This window comes from Lonchura striata, chromosome 11 (assembly GCF_050655825.1).
Source record: "Lonchura striata isolate lonStrDom1 chromosome 11, ASM5065582v1, whole genome shotgun sequence".
NCBI classification, from domain to species: domain Eukaryota; kingdom Metazoa; phylum Chordata; class Aves; order Passeriformes; family Estrildidae; genus Lonchura; species Lonchura striata.
The window spans coordinates 5,669,018-5,687,828 of record NC_140713.1 but is presented as its reverse complement, the minus strand read 5'-3'; the positions used below and the strand labels follow the sequence as shown (position 1 = coordinate 5,687,828).

The 18,811-nt window shown below is 44.3% G+C and overlaps 1 protein-coding gene across 6 annotated transcripts; it reads right to left on the bottom strand.

Moving 5' to 3' along the window:
- Positions 1-8,877: 8,877 nt before the first annotated feature.
- On the bottom strand, positions 8,878-17,644 carry PDP2 (pyruvate dehydrogenase phosphatase catalytic subunit 2). 6 transcript variants are annotated; one of them, XM_085589415.1, is made up of 2 exons: positions 17,625-17,644; positions 8,878-14,259 (listed from the first exon to the last, which is right to left on the bottom strand). In XM_085589415.1, the coding sequence occupies exon 2, from the start codon at positions 14,202-14,204 to the stop codon at positions 12,600-12,602; it is 1,605 nt and encodes a 534-aa protein (XP_085445541.1). In that variant the 5' UTR covers positions 14,205-14,259; positions 17,625-17,644; the 3' UTR covers positions 8,878-12,599. The 6 variants fall into 6 exon arrangements, with proteins under 6 accessions (XP_085445541.1, XP_021404436.1, XP_021404438.1 ...); XM_021548761.4 differs by lacking the exon at positions 17,625-17,644 and adding an exon at positions 16,826-16,986; XM_021548763.4 differs by lacking the exon at positions 17,625-17,644 and adding an exon at positions 16,899-16,983.
- Between the last annotated feature and the right edge of the window lie 1,167 nt (positions 17,645-18,811).

The following is an 18,811-nucleotide window of genomic DNA, read 5'->3' as shown; positions in this document are numbered from 1 at the left end:
ATTTTGAAATGAGCATGACAAATTTATTTTTTTCAGGTCAGTGCATTATTTTCTATTACTTTCTTTTCCTTCATCAGTCCTGGCTTACACTACCCATAGTGTAATTAAGATCACTAATTTAATCTAAAATAGATTTTTTAAAGTCAGTTTGTGCTTTCAGCTCAGATCTTACACACACAGCAAGTCAGATGAACGTGAGGTGGTAGTTTTGAACTGTGTGCAGAGGATTTTGCTACAGTCTCCATGTCTTCTGAGCTCCATAAATACTAAAAATCTGCTTGGACAGACTGCCCATTCACATTTGCTTGGTGTTGAGGGAATAGTGTTTGTTGAGGGTTTGGGGGTATTTTTAGTTTTTGGAGAAGGGAGCAAAATTGTAATAAGGCACAATTCAAAGGATACAGTGATTTTGAGCTCCAGGTTTCCTTTTTCTGACTTCAGTGTTGTACTGTGTTTTTGTATGTCGTGTTGTTTCTGTAATGGTCTGCTCCTGTACCTCCATATTCTCTGATGGTTTTACCCTTAACTGCCCCTCTCCTTACAAGTCAATCCCCTCCTCCTCCCCTGGAGTCAATCAGCAGAAAATTGGTGGATCATTCCCCTGTCCCCTCCCTGGTGCCTTGTCCATCACTCAACTCCCCATCCCACCTATCCAGAACCTTCCACCAAGGGCATGGAGTGGTTGGGCGAGGGCCAGGGCTCCTCCTCCCCGCCTTCCCCATTGGGTTTCCCCTCCCCAAAATCCCTCCTTGGTTGTGGTTGAGCCCCTCCCTTGTCTCCTCCCTGGTTTATAAACTGCTGCACCTTGCTCTGCGCAGCGCTTGGCTCGTTGTTCCCCTAAGGTTCGGAGGTCCTAGGGGCTTCCAATAAATCTTGGGCTTAGCCCCAGGAGAGAATCAGCCTGTTTCCTTCCACGTTCATCACCAGCAGCTCCTCCAGCCAGAGGGGCCTTTGGGTGGGCACCACGGCACTTCACAGTACTCTGGTATTATTGCCACAAAATTAAGCTACATAGGTACATCAGAAATTTCCAGTTTCAGGGAAGTGAAAGAATGATTTCTAAAATAAGAGTGAAAAACACAGGAGAAAAGACGGACATCGTCTTGAAGTTATGCAAGTTATGCGCATTAACAGTAGAAATGACAAGTTCAAGAAACACCACAAAAAAAAAGTAGTTTTAGGTACTGCCTGTGTCCTTTCCATTAGGGTGGTATAAGCGAGTCTAAAAAAGCATTTGTAGTTTTGTCTAAGTCCAGCAGCCACCCTGATCACCCAAAAACCAGGTGAGAAACAGGGAAATCAATAACTTGTTTTGCCATTATCACTGCTTCTTTTCTTTATGCAGTACTGTGAACACAGAAAAGTCTTCCTTAGTTTTCAGACACAAATATTAGATGGTCTATTAAAAAAAAAATTTAGCCAAAACAATTTCTCAAAGTTGAAAGTATCACTTTAAATATAGCCCTCTCAAAAGTTCAAATTCTTGGCATAACTTTGCAATGCTGGGTGTGAACAAAACACCTCATGTCAAAGGTATTTCACTCTTCCATAGTGAGGAGGAGGAAGCAGGACTTTCCCAAGACCTGCTCACGCCCCGTGGCTGAGTCTGAGCGCAGAGCTGGGCACTGCCAGGGCTCACAGGTTTTATCTGTGGTCTGATCTCAGCAAACTTCCTCACTCCACTGAGTGCCCTTTCTGCCATTTATTCCTTCCTCAGGCATTCACAATATATGTATTTTCTTGTATGTTTTGTATGAAGAGAGGTGAGAGAATTGGGATTGTTCACCTGGAGAGGAGAAGCTTTGGGGTGAGCTCAGTGTGGCCTTGCAGGGCCTGGAGGAGCTGCAGGAAAGATGGAGAGAGACAATTGACCAGGGCTGGAGGGACAGGACACAGGGAATGGCTCCCAGTGCCAGAGGGCAGGGCTGGATGGGATGTTGGGAATGAGGAATTGTTCCCTGGCAGGGTGGGCAGCCCTGGCCCAGGTGCCCAGAGCAGCTGTGGCTGCCCCTGGATCCCTGGCAGTGCCCAAGGCCAGGCTGGACACTGGGGCGGGAGCAGCCTGGGACAGGGGAAGGGGTCCCTGCCATGGCAGGGGTGGAACTGGGTGGGATTTAAGATCCCTCCCAACCCAAACCCTTGTGATTTTATGATAGTGCAATTCTTAAATATCAAATGGCATATCGTAGAAAAATATCCTCCAGCTCCCCCTCATTGCCTGATGGGTCTCAGGATGTTCAGCCTGCACAATGAGCTTTATTCCTCAGTGAGGAAAGAAGAAATCAAGACATTACTTTGGGTATTATTTTGTGATAATAAAACTGACTGGTTGGGCATCCAGCCATGTTTGAAATGTGCCAGTAAGGGAAGAATTAGAGCAAAGTCTTCATGCATGCCCAGCTCCAGAGCTCCAGTTCTGGGAGGCACTCTGGGCTCAGAGTTATCATTTCCCACAGGAATTAGTTGTGGCCTGATGCAGTGAGTCTTTACTCTTCCTTGAGGGTAGATAGTTTAGAGGACTTATGCATTTTCCAATAGCAATCCTGCTTGAGACAGTGGAGTCACTAATCCATAAATTTATCCCGCTACTTCAGCACTAAGTGTTGATACAGAAGACATATCTGCCTCTTACATATGAGGAAGACTGGCAGTGGTTAATAGGACTTTAATTTCATGCAAGCCTCACATGGAGATAACTCAGAATAGCAGAAGATACCAGAAATAATTTGTTTATCCCACTGTATACACTTCATTTATTTTCCTTAGCATTAACTGCCCTCATTTTTTCTTCTTTCTCTCCTTCCAGTATATGCTGCCTTGAATCTCTTTTTCCAGATGGTTTCTATCACCCTTATGTTGTTTAGAGGTCCAGAACCAATTAGCTAAGACTTGACTTTCATTTCATCAGCTCAAAATTTTTGTATATCTGATCACATTGTTCCAGCTGTGATTCTAATGAGCTAGAATTTCTCAATTTGGGAGCCCCTAAATTCTATTTATAGTATTTTCCAACAATGAATTCATCTGTTCAGAAAACAAGGTCGGACTGTGCTCAAAAATAACTTATAATGAGCCATGTCAGGAAATACCAGATAAAGGTAGTGCTGAAAGAGGGAAATGAATACTTCAAGCTCATTTATTATTTATGAGTTCAGGGCTGAAATGGAAGTGGCACGTAATACTGAACAATGGAAGGATCTCTTGTTTGGAAAGTGCAGATGAATAGAACTTTGGGCTTGAATAGGTTATTAATAGGTTATTGATCCACTCTATTTCTGCCACAAAAAAAAAAGAGACCAAAGTTCAAAAACTGGTCAGCAATAAACAAAAATATACTCTATCAGCCCATAACCAAAATAGAGATCAGCCATATGCACAGCCATAAAAATAGAGACCCTTAAGTATCAGTCATGGGTATTTCACACGTAAAACCCACTGCACGTGCAGGTACAATGTGCACATCCAGGGGGTCCCACTCTTACTCCTCCCAAGTTTTCCAAGGAGAGGTCAATTGACTCTGGACAGAGAAAATTCATGCGTCCTCAAGGGAGAGCAGAACACTGCATTTCCTACTCCAGGCCAAGGAATCAAAAATTCAATGATTTTTTGGAAGCGGACATTTGCTTTTCTTCTACTTTCCCAGCAGAATTGTCCTATTGACCATGAGGTCTGACTTCTGTGCAATGCCTACATCACTGGCATGTTTGGTTTTAATTCTACACCACCCTGGGAACCAGAGCCAGCCTTTGCTGTGCTCCTAAGGAACACATCAGAAATACAGTCATGCCTCTCAGCTCATGGCAAAGTCCTTAGAGCAGCTAAAATGTAACCAAGTTGAGAAAACCTCCTTTGGCAAAAATAAAAGTTTAAATGGATGCATATTCATACCTCTCCTTTTTTTTTCTCAGGGTATAAAAATAATATTTTCACCACAAAAATGTATTTATAGTAGGAAGATCCTGGTGCTCATGGAGGCCCAGGATCCCAGCTTGCCTCCAGGTCTTGTACTTCCTCTGTAGATCACATGATGTGCTTAGCCACACTTACACAAAAACCAATATATATTCAGCTGCACCAATCAGGTGGTCTGGTGAATAATACAACCTGTTCAAATTGATTTAGCAATTTATTTGATTTAGTAATTTTGTTATATTTTAACTAGATATGTAGGCTCTTGCCACAGTTTGCAGTTTTCACAAAACATAATTGCAAGATACAAATCAAGGAGAGCTGTTTTTGATTACAGCTGTCATTTGCTGGGTACCGCGTGGGTATTTTGCAATAAGAACATAAAATAAGAACAGGTTCACCTGTTGCTACATTTCCTCAGTTACATTCTTCCTCTTGCTCTAACTAACATCAGAACTTTACTATTCTTGACCTCTTCAAAAATGTGTAAAAAAGCAGTAGAAAATTCTTACACTAGGCTGGAAAGGCAATCAATTGCATCCATAACTGGAAAGTTTTTGAACTCTCTTAGCAACAGAAGTTTCGTGGGAGATTGTTTTCATCAGAAGGACGAATAAAAGATGAGTTGGCAGGTGAATCAAATAGAAATATTTATTACTAGCATGCACTGAGAATGACACTAGAATGCTTCTAAAAGCCTGACTGGGGGGAAAAAAAAAAAATGAAAAAGCTATTTAAAAATTAACTCTCACTCCAGAAAAGGAAATAAGGATAACCAGATAAACAAGCACACCATGTGATTAAAAAAACATACAAAAATTGAAGCCAAAACAAAATTGAAGCCAAAATGAAATTGAAACCCGTTTTCCTTTATGTCACATGGTCACAGAAGGGCAACATTGTCCCATTGTTTCTGTGGGTTTTACAGGGTTTTTTGGGGTTTTCACCACAGAAACTCAGATTATTGGCCAGTGCCATCTGCTCTACTGCAGCCAAAGATTTCAGAGACAGAGGGCTCACCACAAAGTCGTAATAAAGAAATTCCTTTTTCAGCAGCATCAGGGTTTTACTATGATTGCCATAGTTTCAATAATACAGCAATTATCTCTCATTCATAAACTGAACTGTGCAAGTGTGCCCGTTTTGGGAATTCACAGGGGATTCCACAGCAGAGAAAACCCCTGGCAAAGAGCAGGTTCCTGAATGCATGGCATATCAGAATTAGGGCTGGGTGCACTGATTTTATTTGTTTTACATATGCTTCCAAACAGTCAGAAATAACTATTCTAGTTTTTGGGTTTTTTTTCTGGTTGTTTGTTTTTTTTTTTAATAGGATGATGCATCATGAGCCCCAACCCTGGAAGATTTTAATAATGATCTATTATTTCCTCTGAAAATCTGCCCAAATGACCAGATTTCACTTCTAATAGAGTGAGAGCACAGAAAAAATCTGGTTAGCAAAAACTCCAAATGGTTTGAGATCAGAACCCACAACTTTGCCCTGCTCCACCGCTGCCCAGCATGTCAGTCCTTCATTTGGGTTCCACTTATTGTCTGGTTATTTTATTTTCATGGTAAGTGGTTAGAAACAGACTCAAACAAATCCCAGGCTGAAGTTTGGGATGGCATGAAAAGTGAAGCTGGTTTAAGATGATTACTTTTATCAAGTAACAATGAGTACAAAGTTATTCCTCTGTCCCCCAGCACTTCAGATGGGGGTTACTTGCTGTGTTAATTCTGCATTGCTGTGACAGCAGTAAACAGTGGGAGAAGCTTTTCTATGGAATTGTGGATTTTTCACATGTGCACCTGGCTGAAACCACATCTGGTTGCAGCTTGGAATTCCCTCAGCCTCCTCTGGAAGAAAGTTATGTCTCCCTTTTCATATTGCTCTAAAATTACAATGTTGTCCCTTTTTCTTGATGTAGTTGCTTGGAACAATAATCAGAAAATGTGATACCATGGAGTAACAGAAATCGGAGAGAGAGAGGCATGTGGCAAATGTGACAGCAAGAATACACAGAAAATACAAGTTTTGGTAAGTTGCACCCAGTGCAGGCAACTATGTCCAGAAAAAAAAGAACTGGAGATAAAAGGAAAGGGTAAAGGGTGGGGAAACCCTCATTTTACTCAAGAATTCCAGCTGACAATGAGTCTGGCACAAGACATTTCTGTGAACAGTGCATCCCCATTCGTCCAGGAGCATTCCAATGCAATTCTCAGACTAGAAATTTGTCCAATTGAAATTGTTTTAACCTAGGCCACAGCGTGGCCCTGGGGCAGCCAGGGCACTGCAGCTGGAGCTGCACAGCAGCAGGAGGAGACACCAGGGCTGTGGCTGAGCCAACACTTCCCCAGCTCTTGGAAGCATCTTTTCCTCTTGTGCAACTGCAGAGCCTGTTCAGGAGGCTCAGGCAGGTGTGTCCTGGCTTCACTGACATCTTCTTGTACCTTCTTGTACCTCACAGTGCCAGAGACCGTTCCACAAAGCATAACCCCTGAGGGTACTTGGGCCATTCAAGCTTGATCTTGAAAAAGAATTCATCAAACTCTTGCTCAGATTACCCCATTCATAAGTTTGAAGTACTAACAAATCACACAGAATTTTTAAGATGTGTGTAGGTGGTTGGCGTTTTTTTCTCTATTTTCAAGAGCATCTGAAATTTATGTTATGAAAAGAAAGAGAGAGGAGAGACTGGTCACAGCACAGCAATCCCTTCGCAAATCTCAGGTGACATCGTCTGGCCAAGCCTGGCTCTGCAGGTACCAAAGCAAGGATTATGCAGAAATGCACTGAAATGGGAATTCTGCTTGTTAAGAAAATCAGCACAGAAGTGTGGAGTGTGAACTAGTGCCGTGAGAGCCGCCTCAAAGCAGCCAAGTCCGTTTCAGAGGGGACAAACCAAAGCCACTGAACACAAAGAGAAAGGAGCACGCCAAGGCTCCACGCTGGGGGCTCAGAACCCTTGGCACTGGCAGCAGGAGGCTGCCCCTAAAGCAGTCACCTGCAGGCAGGAAGAACTTCCACAGGGAGAACCCCTGGGCTGCTTTGGGAGAAGTGCAAAGCCAGAGTCCGAACTCACCTACCCACCCCAGAACAAGTTTCCGTATGATTAGCTCCGAAATTTCAGCAGGGAGGCATAGCAAGTGTGCTTTATGACCCATTCATCTGCTGCCCATAAAATTTTAAACACTGCCTGATGACCACAGTTTCCCCTTCTGCACTGCCTAATTAAATAAAAAAAAACAAAACTCATCAAGCCATGCAGTTTTTTTCTCTTTACGAAAAACGCCAGATAAGTTCCCTTAACCCAAATAAAAACCATAATTATTCTTCCCTGTCCCAGCTGCTGGCTCACAGGCACCTTGTTCCTCGAGGATGTTAAAGAACTTCAGTCACAGCACTGCAGTGCCAGGCCCAGCTGCAGCAGAGGTGCCCTGTGTGCCCTGGGCTGCTGGCACGTGATGTCCCCGAGCCACCAGCACAGGAATGATCTCACCCAGCGCAGAGATCCAACAGGAGCAGCCTGAGCCAGGCCTGCAGGATAGACACAAGGAGCTGCTAAAATGGCAAGTGTTCCACTGGACAGGGACACTCTGAAGGTCAATGTCCTCACCACAGATACAAGAAGGGAAAACATTTTTTCATGTCACACCACATTTTGTAACCTTGAGAGGAATTGACACCTGGGATTCTTCCCTTTCTACTTGCTGTGGGAGTCCTGGGCCTGTGGATGTACAGAGCACACAGCAGCAGTGTGACAAACCTGACAAAACCCCCAGGTGTGCACAGCTCTGCTCTGGTTCTCATTACAGCTACAGCTCTGAACAGAACCTCTGCTCAACTTAACATCAAAAAACTCTTCCTCAATTTTAGACAAGTATCTTCTGGGAGAATTTTTTTTTTTTTTTTTACCTCTCCAAGAACAGATAAATGCTCAGAATTAAAGGGAACAAAGTTAAGCCTCAAAGACTAAATACATGAACGCTTACCTTGCTACTGGTCTACTGCAATTCAAGGATTTATTGTTTTTGTAGGTGTTGTAGGGGGGTTTGCATGATTTTAAGACAATTACAACATTTTGAATGTTACAGTGATGCTTTAACTGCTGATGAACATGTACATATCAAAGTTAAAATAACTTTCTCTAAGTGTCAAATTAACCAAAGCCCAGTTTGGATATTTTGGACAGTGAACTCATGTCCCCTGTGCTAGCTGGTTAATTTAATGGAATAAATAGTGTCAAGATGTCTTTACTTTCATTTATTAAGAGTTGTTTTTGTTGTGGAAAGCCCCCAGAGCTAGAAACACTTCAGCAAACTCAAACTGCTTACTTCTACCCCAGGTTGAATATTTGTGCTTTCTGACCTGGAACCTGGCATATTTCCCTAGGAGCTACATTCCAGTGCAGCAACCAAAACATAGCCTTTCATCCATTTAATAAAGACTGGTTTTAAGTATGAAAGGAGTATTTTAACTTACAAAAAAAATTGATCCCCCCTCACCAACTACAAAAAAAGTTACAAAAAAAAGACCCTCTCCCAACTCCAACTACATTATGGATGTCTAAATACTTATATGTAAATAAGCATAATAATTTAGGAGTTCTGAAGTTGTATTTGAGCTCAAGGTGTAAGTTTTAGGGAAGAAAATAATATTTTTCCTAGTATTTACATCCATGCCTAACCTCAGATATTTTATTTAAAAGCCATACTGCCCATAATTTTAAGACACAGAATTTGTGTGACTACTGTTGACTATTACTTCTCTTACTGCTGAAGAACATAAAAGGTAAGCAGAACTATCTAACCTAAACCAGAATGCCTGAAATGATGTTTAACCCAACAGATTTTTAATTTTGCAGGAGTTGCATCTAAATGTTCTCAGAAATCTTCACATCATTGAGCTTGCAGGAGCAGGTTAATGCAGTTAGTTTGCTCACATAAAAAATTTTGACTCTCCAAGTCACAAAATACTATTTTTATTAGTGCCGGTTAGTTCTGATTGCACTAATTAATGAAGCAATAAAGAGATGAAAATACCCAGAAGAGTATGGTGTACACATTACTGAGAATTTGAAGTGACCAAATCTGGAACTTTGTTAAAATACATTGGATAGAAGACACAATTGAATTGCTGTCTATTCAGGCAATTTCAGGGTGCATTAAGTTGTTGAAATCATACAACTTACTGTGGTTGTAGCAGGAAAATTCATCACAAAACATTTCTCGGTGTGCACACTGTCACAGTTCAGCACAACCTTTAATTTCTGCAGTGACTTTAAAACATTATTATTTCCTGAGTAAATATGCACACCTAATACTGCAGAGAATTGAGTCTGAAAGGAATGGCAAGAAAATGCAATATTCCAGCACAGTGTATACTTTATTCTGTTTGGGCAGCTCTTCAGAGCTGAAGATCCCTCAGGCTTGTTGGCAGAATCTCCCTCATTTTGATCAGGTACAGTTCTTTTGGATCACCTGGTCCCAGCTGTCAGAGATCACGAGAGGAGGGGTGACAGTATTGTCACCTTGTTCTTATGTGAGCATGGACATGGAAATGACTCTCAGTGCTCACGTAGCTCCAGGTGCTCAGCTGTCTGATGGGGTGAATGACACAGGCCAGGTGCCACCGCAGCTGGCTGCTCCTGTCCCCCGTGTGACAGCTGTGACAGAGGGTGGATGTCCAAGGGCTCTGTGGTAAGAATCCATAGCTGTCATCTCACAGTCCTGGGCTATCAACTGAGAATATAAAACTCGGTGCTCTGATAACAATGCCAAGTAACCCCTTGCTTACCTGAAGGTTGTCTTCGACACGCGCTTGGCATGTCAGAGAATCGGCTTTGCCTTTCCAGAGTCCTCAGACATTTCCACATGGGTGGACTTTTCACCCTGGGGTTTTCTCATCCTCATTAGTCCTAGTTCACACTCATTTTGGGGATGGGGAGGAGTTTCTGGCAAATTCCTGTCTTTCCCTGTGTGCTTGCCCAGGGCAGTGGTAGAGTCACCATACCTGGAGACGTTTAAAGCCATCTGGATGTGGTGCTTAGGGACATGGTTTAGTGGTGGCCATGGCAGTGCTGGGGTAACAGCTTGATTAAATCTTAAGAGATCTTTATCAACTTAAATGATTCTGAGTGGATTGCCTTCACTGACAGCAACAAATTCTGGGGAATATGTAGCTGAATCCGTAAGTTGTATTTTAAAAAATCAACCAACCAAACCAAATCAAACTTTTACTTAGTTTAACACTATCCTTTTTCACCATAGAGAACTGTAGTGCTGTATGTAAAAACTGAGCAAACCTACCATGGAATAGGATAAAACTTTCTGATTTTCAGACACGTTCCCCGAAACAATCACTACCAATTTGCAGGTGCAGTTACAACCTACACACAACAATATCTCCAGGAGCTACACTTGAAAAAGTGCCACAGTGTCTTTCAAGAGATGAGCTGCGTATTGCCAGTGAATGGTGAAAGGAACAGAACTTTCTATTTATTTTATGGCTAGGCGCTTGCCGCTTTTCTACACTACTCTGGCAGCAGCATTTTGGCTCTACATTAAATGTTTTCTTGACTGTCTTCATGAGACAAGTCTCAGTTCACATTCCTTTTGATAATGGCTTAGCAACTTTGTGCCTCTGGCCACACTGCTAAGTAATTTCTCAATTAAGAGATAGCTGAGAAATGCTTTCTCACTACTTACAGCTACATTTCAAGCACTGAAGCAGCTGTAACTGATCCCACAAGAGGATTTGTAGGAGCAAACAGGGCCCAGTGAGGCCAGAAGAGTCCAGGGATGCTGCTGAGGAGCTCTCCCCTCCTCACCCCCTTGCCCTGAAGGCAGAGCAGCCCTGTTCTGAGGTTAACATGGGCCTGACCATCCCTGCCTGCCTTTCCTGGCAGAGGAAATCTCAGTCCCACAGCACCAGCCTGGGGGATGAGGGCAGGGCAGCCTTCCAAACAAGCTGGACCCCAGCACCAAGAACTTCAGCAACCTCTGCAGCATCTGGCACAAACCCCAAGTCTGCCTGCAGCCCTTACCACCCAGCGCTCAGATATCCTGAGGTAAATCCTGGTTTGCTGGTATCAAGGGGAACATCTACTCATTGAATCTGCCTTCAGGTTGAATGGCTGGATGCATTCCAAAATGTACTAGACAAAATAATAACAGTAAATTCAGAAGGTTTTTTTAAGGATGCATTTAGTGAGTGCAATCGTAGCACTGAATCCTGAATAGTCAAAAGCATGAATATTTTTTCAACAGTTTTAGCTTCCTTCTCCTTCTAATCTTATCTTCAAAATAGACTTTTAAATGCCTGAAAAAAGCACTAAGAAATTTTATATTTAAGGAAAAGTACACAAAGAGCCCCAAATCCAAAAATACTACCAGGCTAAGCCCCAAGACCTTGTCTACTTAAGGTCTTGAGGAAAAAAACAACTTTTTAATCTGCTAAAGTATAGGAGGATAATGCTTTTAAGTGAATTTAAGAAAAAAAAGCAATATTTTTATTTGCTCTTCTGCACCCACACAAGTTCTTACTCAGCAGCAAAGAACAGCAAACAGGTCTATATTCTCAGTGTGTACATCCTTGTGGGAAACAGTTCCTGCTGAGTGTAAACAAGGAAGAGGCACCAGAGAACCCCATACGTAAAAGCTAATCTGCAAGCTTGGACGGCACTCTGGAAAGCTCAGTATAAAGGAAAACCATTGTAAAATACAATTTTGTTTATGTTCAGAGACTAAAACATATATTCATTAGGGAAGATAACTCTGTACCTATAAGGAGAAAAAAGAATGAAAGATTAAACCTATTTTGGAGAAGTATCAGCACTGTTATTTCTTCTAAGTTAAATCTGGAGAGAAAGGTGCTCTCTTTTCCTGTATTTACTTTTAAGTTATTTTTGAACTTCTAAATCAGACAAACCATTTAAATTATCAATACTTTATTAAAGAGTACATTGTTTAAGCAAATGACTCAAATGCTTAAGTCTAGTACTGTTAAATCCTGAACAGGAAACTTTGAAGACCCTCGTGTGTTTGAACTCCAAGCTGTCACACAAGTCCACACGGAGTTAAGAGAATATGAATTCCCACTTGAAAAGAACTGCACAAGAAGATACAATTTTTCCCTTGCTTAAAGAAGAGAATCAGGAAAGACATCTGACATTCCCAGGAGTTTTTGAACAGTCTGCTTTCATGTTGTTTTATAAATATGGGGAAATATGTTAAAATATCTGACACATCCAAAAAAGTTTTGGTTAATTTACTTAATTCACTTACAGTGCTTCAACAGGATGCTACTCGCTCTCCACAAGAACAGTCTGACACTCCATGCAGCTACACCTATTATCCATCTCTATTAAAACTGTACCAGTCTCCGTGAAATTTGCCTTGTTTGTTCATTGGAATGTTTTACCAGAGGTTCTCATGGAATCAGAACTGGTCCACAATCTTTAGTTCAGTCACATTTCAGTGAGGTTTTATGAAAACATTTTTTCTTCAGTGTATACAAACCTGGAAACCCATGGAAATTTCACCATTTAGAAAGTTATTTTCAAAGCCAGTAAGTAACAAAAAGATTCAGGAACTTGCAGGCACTGGTAGCAGCGGCACTACCAGAGAGTGAGAGGAATGGTTTGGGATCAAAGTTCCATAGTGATACTGAACTGCAGCAGTGCAAGGCTCTACTCGTGGCTCCTGTAGTAATCTTCAATAGTTTCCGAGTTGAAGTACACCACAGTGACAGTGATGTCGTCCCTGTACATCCTGGCCAGGTCCTCGGGCAGGGTCAGCATGGCAGCCAGCTTCTCTGGGTCGACTTCGCCGTACTCGTTGCTGCCGATCGCGTGCCGGATCAGATGGGTGGCAGTGTTCTGGTCCAGGGAGGCCAGGCCTTTGCTCTTCCTCTGCAGCAACAAGTTGTGCATGTAGCCCAAATTAACTGGCTTCTTAAAAATCAGTGGTGGTTTCTGCATGTTGAGCTCTGTAAGGTGTCCAGCAACAAGTTTTACAACCTTCTCATTACTCAGCATCTCCCATAGCCCATCTGAAGCAATAACGAGAAACTTATCCTTGCTTCTTAACTTGTGGTATGTAACTTCAGGCTCTGCAGTTAAATAAGGGGGGGTGTGGTAGTTTGGAGGAACGTACTGATAAATGTTTAGAGCCTCAACATCACAGCTGTTCTCAAGAATGCTGTGTTGCAATTCCTTACTCCATTTCAATTGCACATCTCCAAAAGCTCTGGAGGGCATGAGAATCCCCAGTAATCTGTCATTCACAAATAGGGTTTTCTCCTCAGATCTAGGATGTTCTCGCTTCAATCTCCTAATTTCAAATTCATCATAGGCATTGTGGTCTCGGGTTAGAGGGAGAGTAGACCACGTTCCATCTTCTTCACGGACCCCTAAAACTGCTCTGCAATCACCGGTGTTTGCCACATGTAGGTGAACACCGTCAATGTGAGCTACACAGGCTGTGGCACCAGAAAAAGCTACTTGCAGGGCAATATTTCTCATCAACTCATTTTCCTGAGGAGCCTGAACTTCCAGTGATATGTCTGAGTCTAGCCTTTTGAATGCACAAATCATGGCTTCCTCCAAACTAAACCCCGGCTCAGTGTCCAGGTCCAGCAAGTGCTGCCAGTAAACGCGGAGGTTCTCAAAGTACTGCGAGGCGATTTCCTGGTACTCCACATCGTTGGGATGCTTGTGCCACTGCAGGATGGGCCGCACAGGTTTCATGGCCTCCACAGCCAGCTCGATCTCCTCCAGGCTCCGGCGGGGCATGAGGGACACGGCAATGTAGTGCAGCAGCCTCTCGCTCACGGCCTGGGCGCAGGCGGCGCCCGCGTGGCCGTCGAACACCCCGAACATCATCCCCGCCGTCTGCAGGCACGTGGCCGCGCTCCGCCGGTCCTCTATGGGGCTGTTGGAGGCCAGCTGGTTGCTTTCAAACCTCAGCACGGAATTCGCGTTCTTGCCATTCAAATCCAGTGTTCTGTGGGACAGTTCGCCTGCTCTGAGTATGTTGTTGATTTGTGCCGGAGACAGCTGGAAAGGAAAATGTTCTTCTTCGGTGGAAGTGTGCCGGAATGCTTTGGGAAAAGAGAAAATTCCGTCTAAGCTGCAGCTCCCAGCAGGGTAGGGACATGTTTTGGAGAAAATGAGCTTCCATTTTATCTTATTTCTATTTGGGATACAGATGGAGTACCAACGTCCTTTCCCTTGTAAAATAATGCTGCTTTTGGCTGAGTTTAAAATCCAGGATGATACAGTTCTTGACATCATAAGTCACTCCAAAACTGGAGCACCTTCCTTCAGTAACACGGAATTTCCTTGCAGCCTGAAATATAAAATGAGGAAAGGAAAAATAATTAGAAAGTTCATAAGAAGCTTTCCATATAGAAGTTTAAAAGCATATCTAAAACTCTCAGAAACATTCAGAACTTCTTTCCAAAAGAGATTGCTATGCATAAAGGCATCTTAAAAGTGATACAATTTCCATCACTTAATTATAACCAAGGATACGACTGCTCCTTTTAACTCATCAGAAAAGAAAATTTTTACTTTCCAGACAGGGTTTTTTCCCTAATTGTGGCAAGAATAAGAAGAAATGGCAACATTACGAGAAACGGTATTGGAAACTGCACAAGGAAAAGCGTTGTCTAACATGACATAGAACAAACAAAACTGGGACTTAAAGTGACAATTATTGCACAACTCTCAAAAAAGCCTGCTAGAGTACAACTCTATTAATAGACTCAAAACTTCAAACCCAAGAGAAGATAAGTACTTAAACCCCATGGGAAGACTGAGAGATGTGGCCAGTTAATGATTTATGTGAATTACCATGATCCTCAGAGCTAGAACAAGCCAGTCTACCTTTCCAATTCTGTTACAGCTTATAAGCTCAGCTGTTCTTTTTTTTTACCTTCAAGGTCTTAACCAACCCTCAGGCAGACAGGATCTTTTACACAGCTGAAGGCAAATTCAACTGCTGGTTAATTAATGCTTTTTTTACAACATTGTGCACTCTGGTGCAGTGAAAGTTATAAGACATTGACAACTTTTACAGGTTCAAAATTTGGCTTGTTCATTTGCAAGGCAATTAGAACAAGCTGCGGGGAAGATCTCTGATGCCAACAGCACTGAAACCTCGGGCATTTCAGCAGCTGACGCTCTTCAGTTGTCATGGGGAAGGTCTTCATATTGTCTCCTGCTTTCAATAAGATATTCCAGCTGTGGGATAGTGCTAAGTACAAGCAGATGTTCACTCACGACAGAATTTTGCCCCATGGATTTAAAAAACCTCACTGTATGGCAGCACTACAGGTACAATTACTCCCAAAAGAATTCACTAGCAGCCACTGAGAACAAGAGAGTTCTCTGTGAGCTTTCAAACACTTTGAGGTGGCCTGTGACACCATTTGCTCAGGCTAAAAACGCTACATGCTGCTACAACACCAGTTTTTTAGCAGGGCGCTTCACAAGAAATAACAAGAAACCGGCCAGATCAGATGAGTGGAAATGTTTCCAAGAAATCAGCAGGACATAAAAGTCACCTTGAGCTATTCTAAACAGGCTTACTGATATAGCCCAAGAACTGCTGAAATCCTGTTTGGAACCCAAAGCAATGTGTCACAAAACATTTCTGAAGTGTGCTACCCATGCTTAACGCAGAAAAGAGCAGACAAGCATTCCAACAGACCCCCACCACTATGATTCTGGCGACTTGGTGAGAACAGGCAAAGACACAGCATAATTTCACTGCTGATGTTAGGAGAGACTGCTCGCCTGCAGTCTCCTGGGACACTGCATCTCCCAACACACACAATGCCTTTTGTTATCCTACAGAAAGAACACAACCAAAATAATAAGAAGACAGCTGACACTACCAACTCCAGCAACAGCTAAACCCAAAAGCACCTACAGCACAAACTAAGCCAAGGTTTGTCAGCCTTTTTCAGTCCATTCACTGTTCCGTTTTCCTTCATTCTCTTCCTGCCCCTCTCAGCCACGCGAGATTGAAACAAGGATGACTTTTACATACTTGATCAAAAAGCGGATTGAAACAGTGTTTTAAAGAAACGTCCCCTGTTCGCAGCGGCTGGCTGACATTGCCAGGCAGTGTGGTTTTCCGCCCAGCAGCAGGGTCACTAACATCGGCTAGCCCGGCGCTTGCCTAAGGTCAGGTAGCGCTGAGGAGCCCTGGAGCTCCTGCGTGCCAGCCCCGCTCACTGCGTTCCCATCCTCGGGGTCCTCCCCAGCCGCAGTGTGCAGACGGTGCTGCCCAGGACGCCCCCGGTGCCGGTGCTAATTAAAGCGGTGTGGGTAAAGACCATTATGTAAGAGCCAATTATTACATAAACTCACTCCCTCTCCAGCGCCGGCACTGCCTCCCCGGGGACGCGGTGTCCCCGCGGGGCCCGGGCCAAGCCCGGCCAGCCCGGCACGGCCGGCAGCTGCCGGAGCGCGCAGCGCACGCCGCCCGCTTTTCCCACTGAAACAACAGACACCCGTCACATTCGGCTTTACAGCCCCTCTGAGATCCCCACATTCCCCTCCCTCGTCCTCCGCACACTGCCCACACACATCCGGTACGCACCGACCCCAGCCCCGCCGCCTCCGCACTGCCCCAGCCGCACACACCGGCACGCAGACCGGCCCCTGCTCCCCAGCACCCTGCTGCCCCGCACACACCCTCTGCTCCCGCACACCCGCCCCGCAGCCCGCACACAGCCCGTCCCCCGCACACCCACCCCGCACCGCGCCGCAGCCCGTGTCCCGCACACTCCCACCTTCCCGCTTCCGCACAGCCGCGCCAGGCCCGGCTCCACTCCCTGCGCCCCGGCACGGCCGCCCCGGCGGTGGCCGCTCTCTGCCCGCCCCGTCCCCCGCCCCCGGCGCACCCAACAGCCGAGCAGCCGCCAGTCGAGGCCGGCGGCCCGCGCTGCCCCCGGCGGGCTGAGGGACGGCGCTAACCGACAGCCGCGCCGCGAGTTCCCGTCAGGACACGGCGGGCGGGCCGCCCCGCCCCTCCGCCATGTTGTGCCCTCGCCAGCGGCCCCGCCCCTCGCCCGCCCCGCTGAGGGGGCGCCGGGGCGGCCCTGGGTAGCCCGATAGCGACGGCAAAAAGGAAGCCACTGACACGTGTTAGGAAGAAAAAGCACCAGCAGGGGTTTCTCCCTCATTAATAACATTTAAAACCACGCTGTGTCCTTGAGCGAGAAGCCCTAGGGCTTTTCGGATTTTTTTTTTCCCCACTACGACTCCACACCCTTCAGCGCTGAGGACCCCGGCTGATGAGGCTCAAAATCTCAAAGCTCTTTCGTAAATAACTCGCTATATAGATTATGGAGAACAAAAGGGCTCGTTTTGCTGGCTCCCCGGTTTTCTGGTTTCCTATGGCTGCTTGTCTCAGTTAACATTTCCACTGAGCGGCTCTAAGCCCGGTAACGAGGGGAAGGAATGGGCCCAAAGTGCACGGACGTTAATCAGTAGTTACTGATGTTAACGCAGTGGTTACTAAGTAGTCCCTTCTTTAAAACCTCTAACAATCATTTTCGCAAAAACAGAGATTCGCAAGTCACAAGATGCTTTGATACTATCAGCGCATTTTTAAATTTGACTAGCTTCTTGTAGTGAAGGATTTTTAGTTGAATAATGTGGTGCAAATATCTAGATGAGCTGAGCGTGTTCCCAGGTTACCTCATGGGGAAAGACGCCGATCATCTTCAATGACCCTGAGCTTTCACTTGTTTCTTCTTTTCATTGAAACAATGAAACAATAGTTTCATGTTGCGTGGAAGAGCATACAAAAAGAAAGAAGGTAATTTTAAGAAAAAATACCAGAACAATATTTTAACACATAAAAAAACCAAAACCAAAACAACCGACACTTTGACGTATCATTATTTTATCTGCCTGACAAATCTGAGCTGAAAGAGGCCACCCACAGCAACCCTTACTGTGAGAACCCCAACCTTGCTCTGGGGTCTCATATGGTGGTGAAATTCTTCTTCTAACTTGTGCTTCTAAAGAAAAACTCTGCAGCTTCTTGCTGTTTGGTCTCAAGGCAGTTTATTGTTAGTTATCTAAAAGATTGTCTTCTCGGGCTGCGGCTGTTTGGTCAGCGGCCTGGGTAGAGGCACACACACACACTGACATCCTCTCTATCTGCTGTCTTCTTCTTCTCTCCCCCCACCCAGGGCTGCTGCTATCTTTTATATGGTATATTACGTATTACATGTTTATAGTTTTCCCCTAATACCTACTACCTATATTACAAAGTGCTTTTCTACTCTAAATCAATCTGTGAGTGCTAACATCACCAAGAACATGGAGGCAAGGAAAAAGAAGGAGGAAGAACAGGATCAGCCCACTTTCTTCTATCTTAGAACTTTTGACCCCCATGTATAAAGTAAATACCCCCCTGTACAATACTAAAATTTTCCCCTCTACTTTGTAACTACTTTTACTATGTTATCTAACCTTTTGTGACTGCTTGTTCTACCTCCAAAGTTGGTAATTCATTTCATGGCTCAAACTCAAAATCACAGCTGTTTTTCAGCTGCCTGCCAGAGTCTAAAATGCTTCTGACCAAGGCCTAGAACCTCTAAAAATGTCTAAGAGACATTTTGAGTTCCCACACCTTACCTGCATCTCTCTGCTCTGCCCAGTGCTCAGATATACTAACAGCACCTTAGAGATCTCCCTGGGGAATGTTCCCACCCTGAGGCTGCCGGAGTTCCGGAGCCTTTGGGCAGTGCTCCAGGGATGCACAGACTGGGATTGTTGGGGTGTCTGTGCAGGGACAGGAGCTGGATTTAATGATTCTTCCTTCTGCCCTACCAATTTTCAGCTTTTGTACTATTTAAAGTCTCACACAGCAGCCC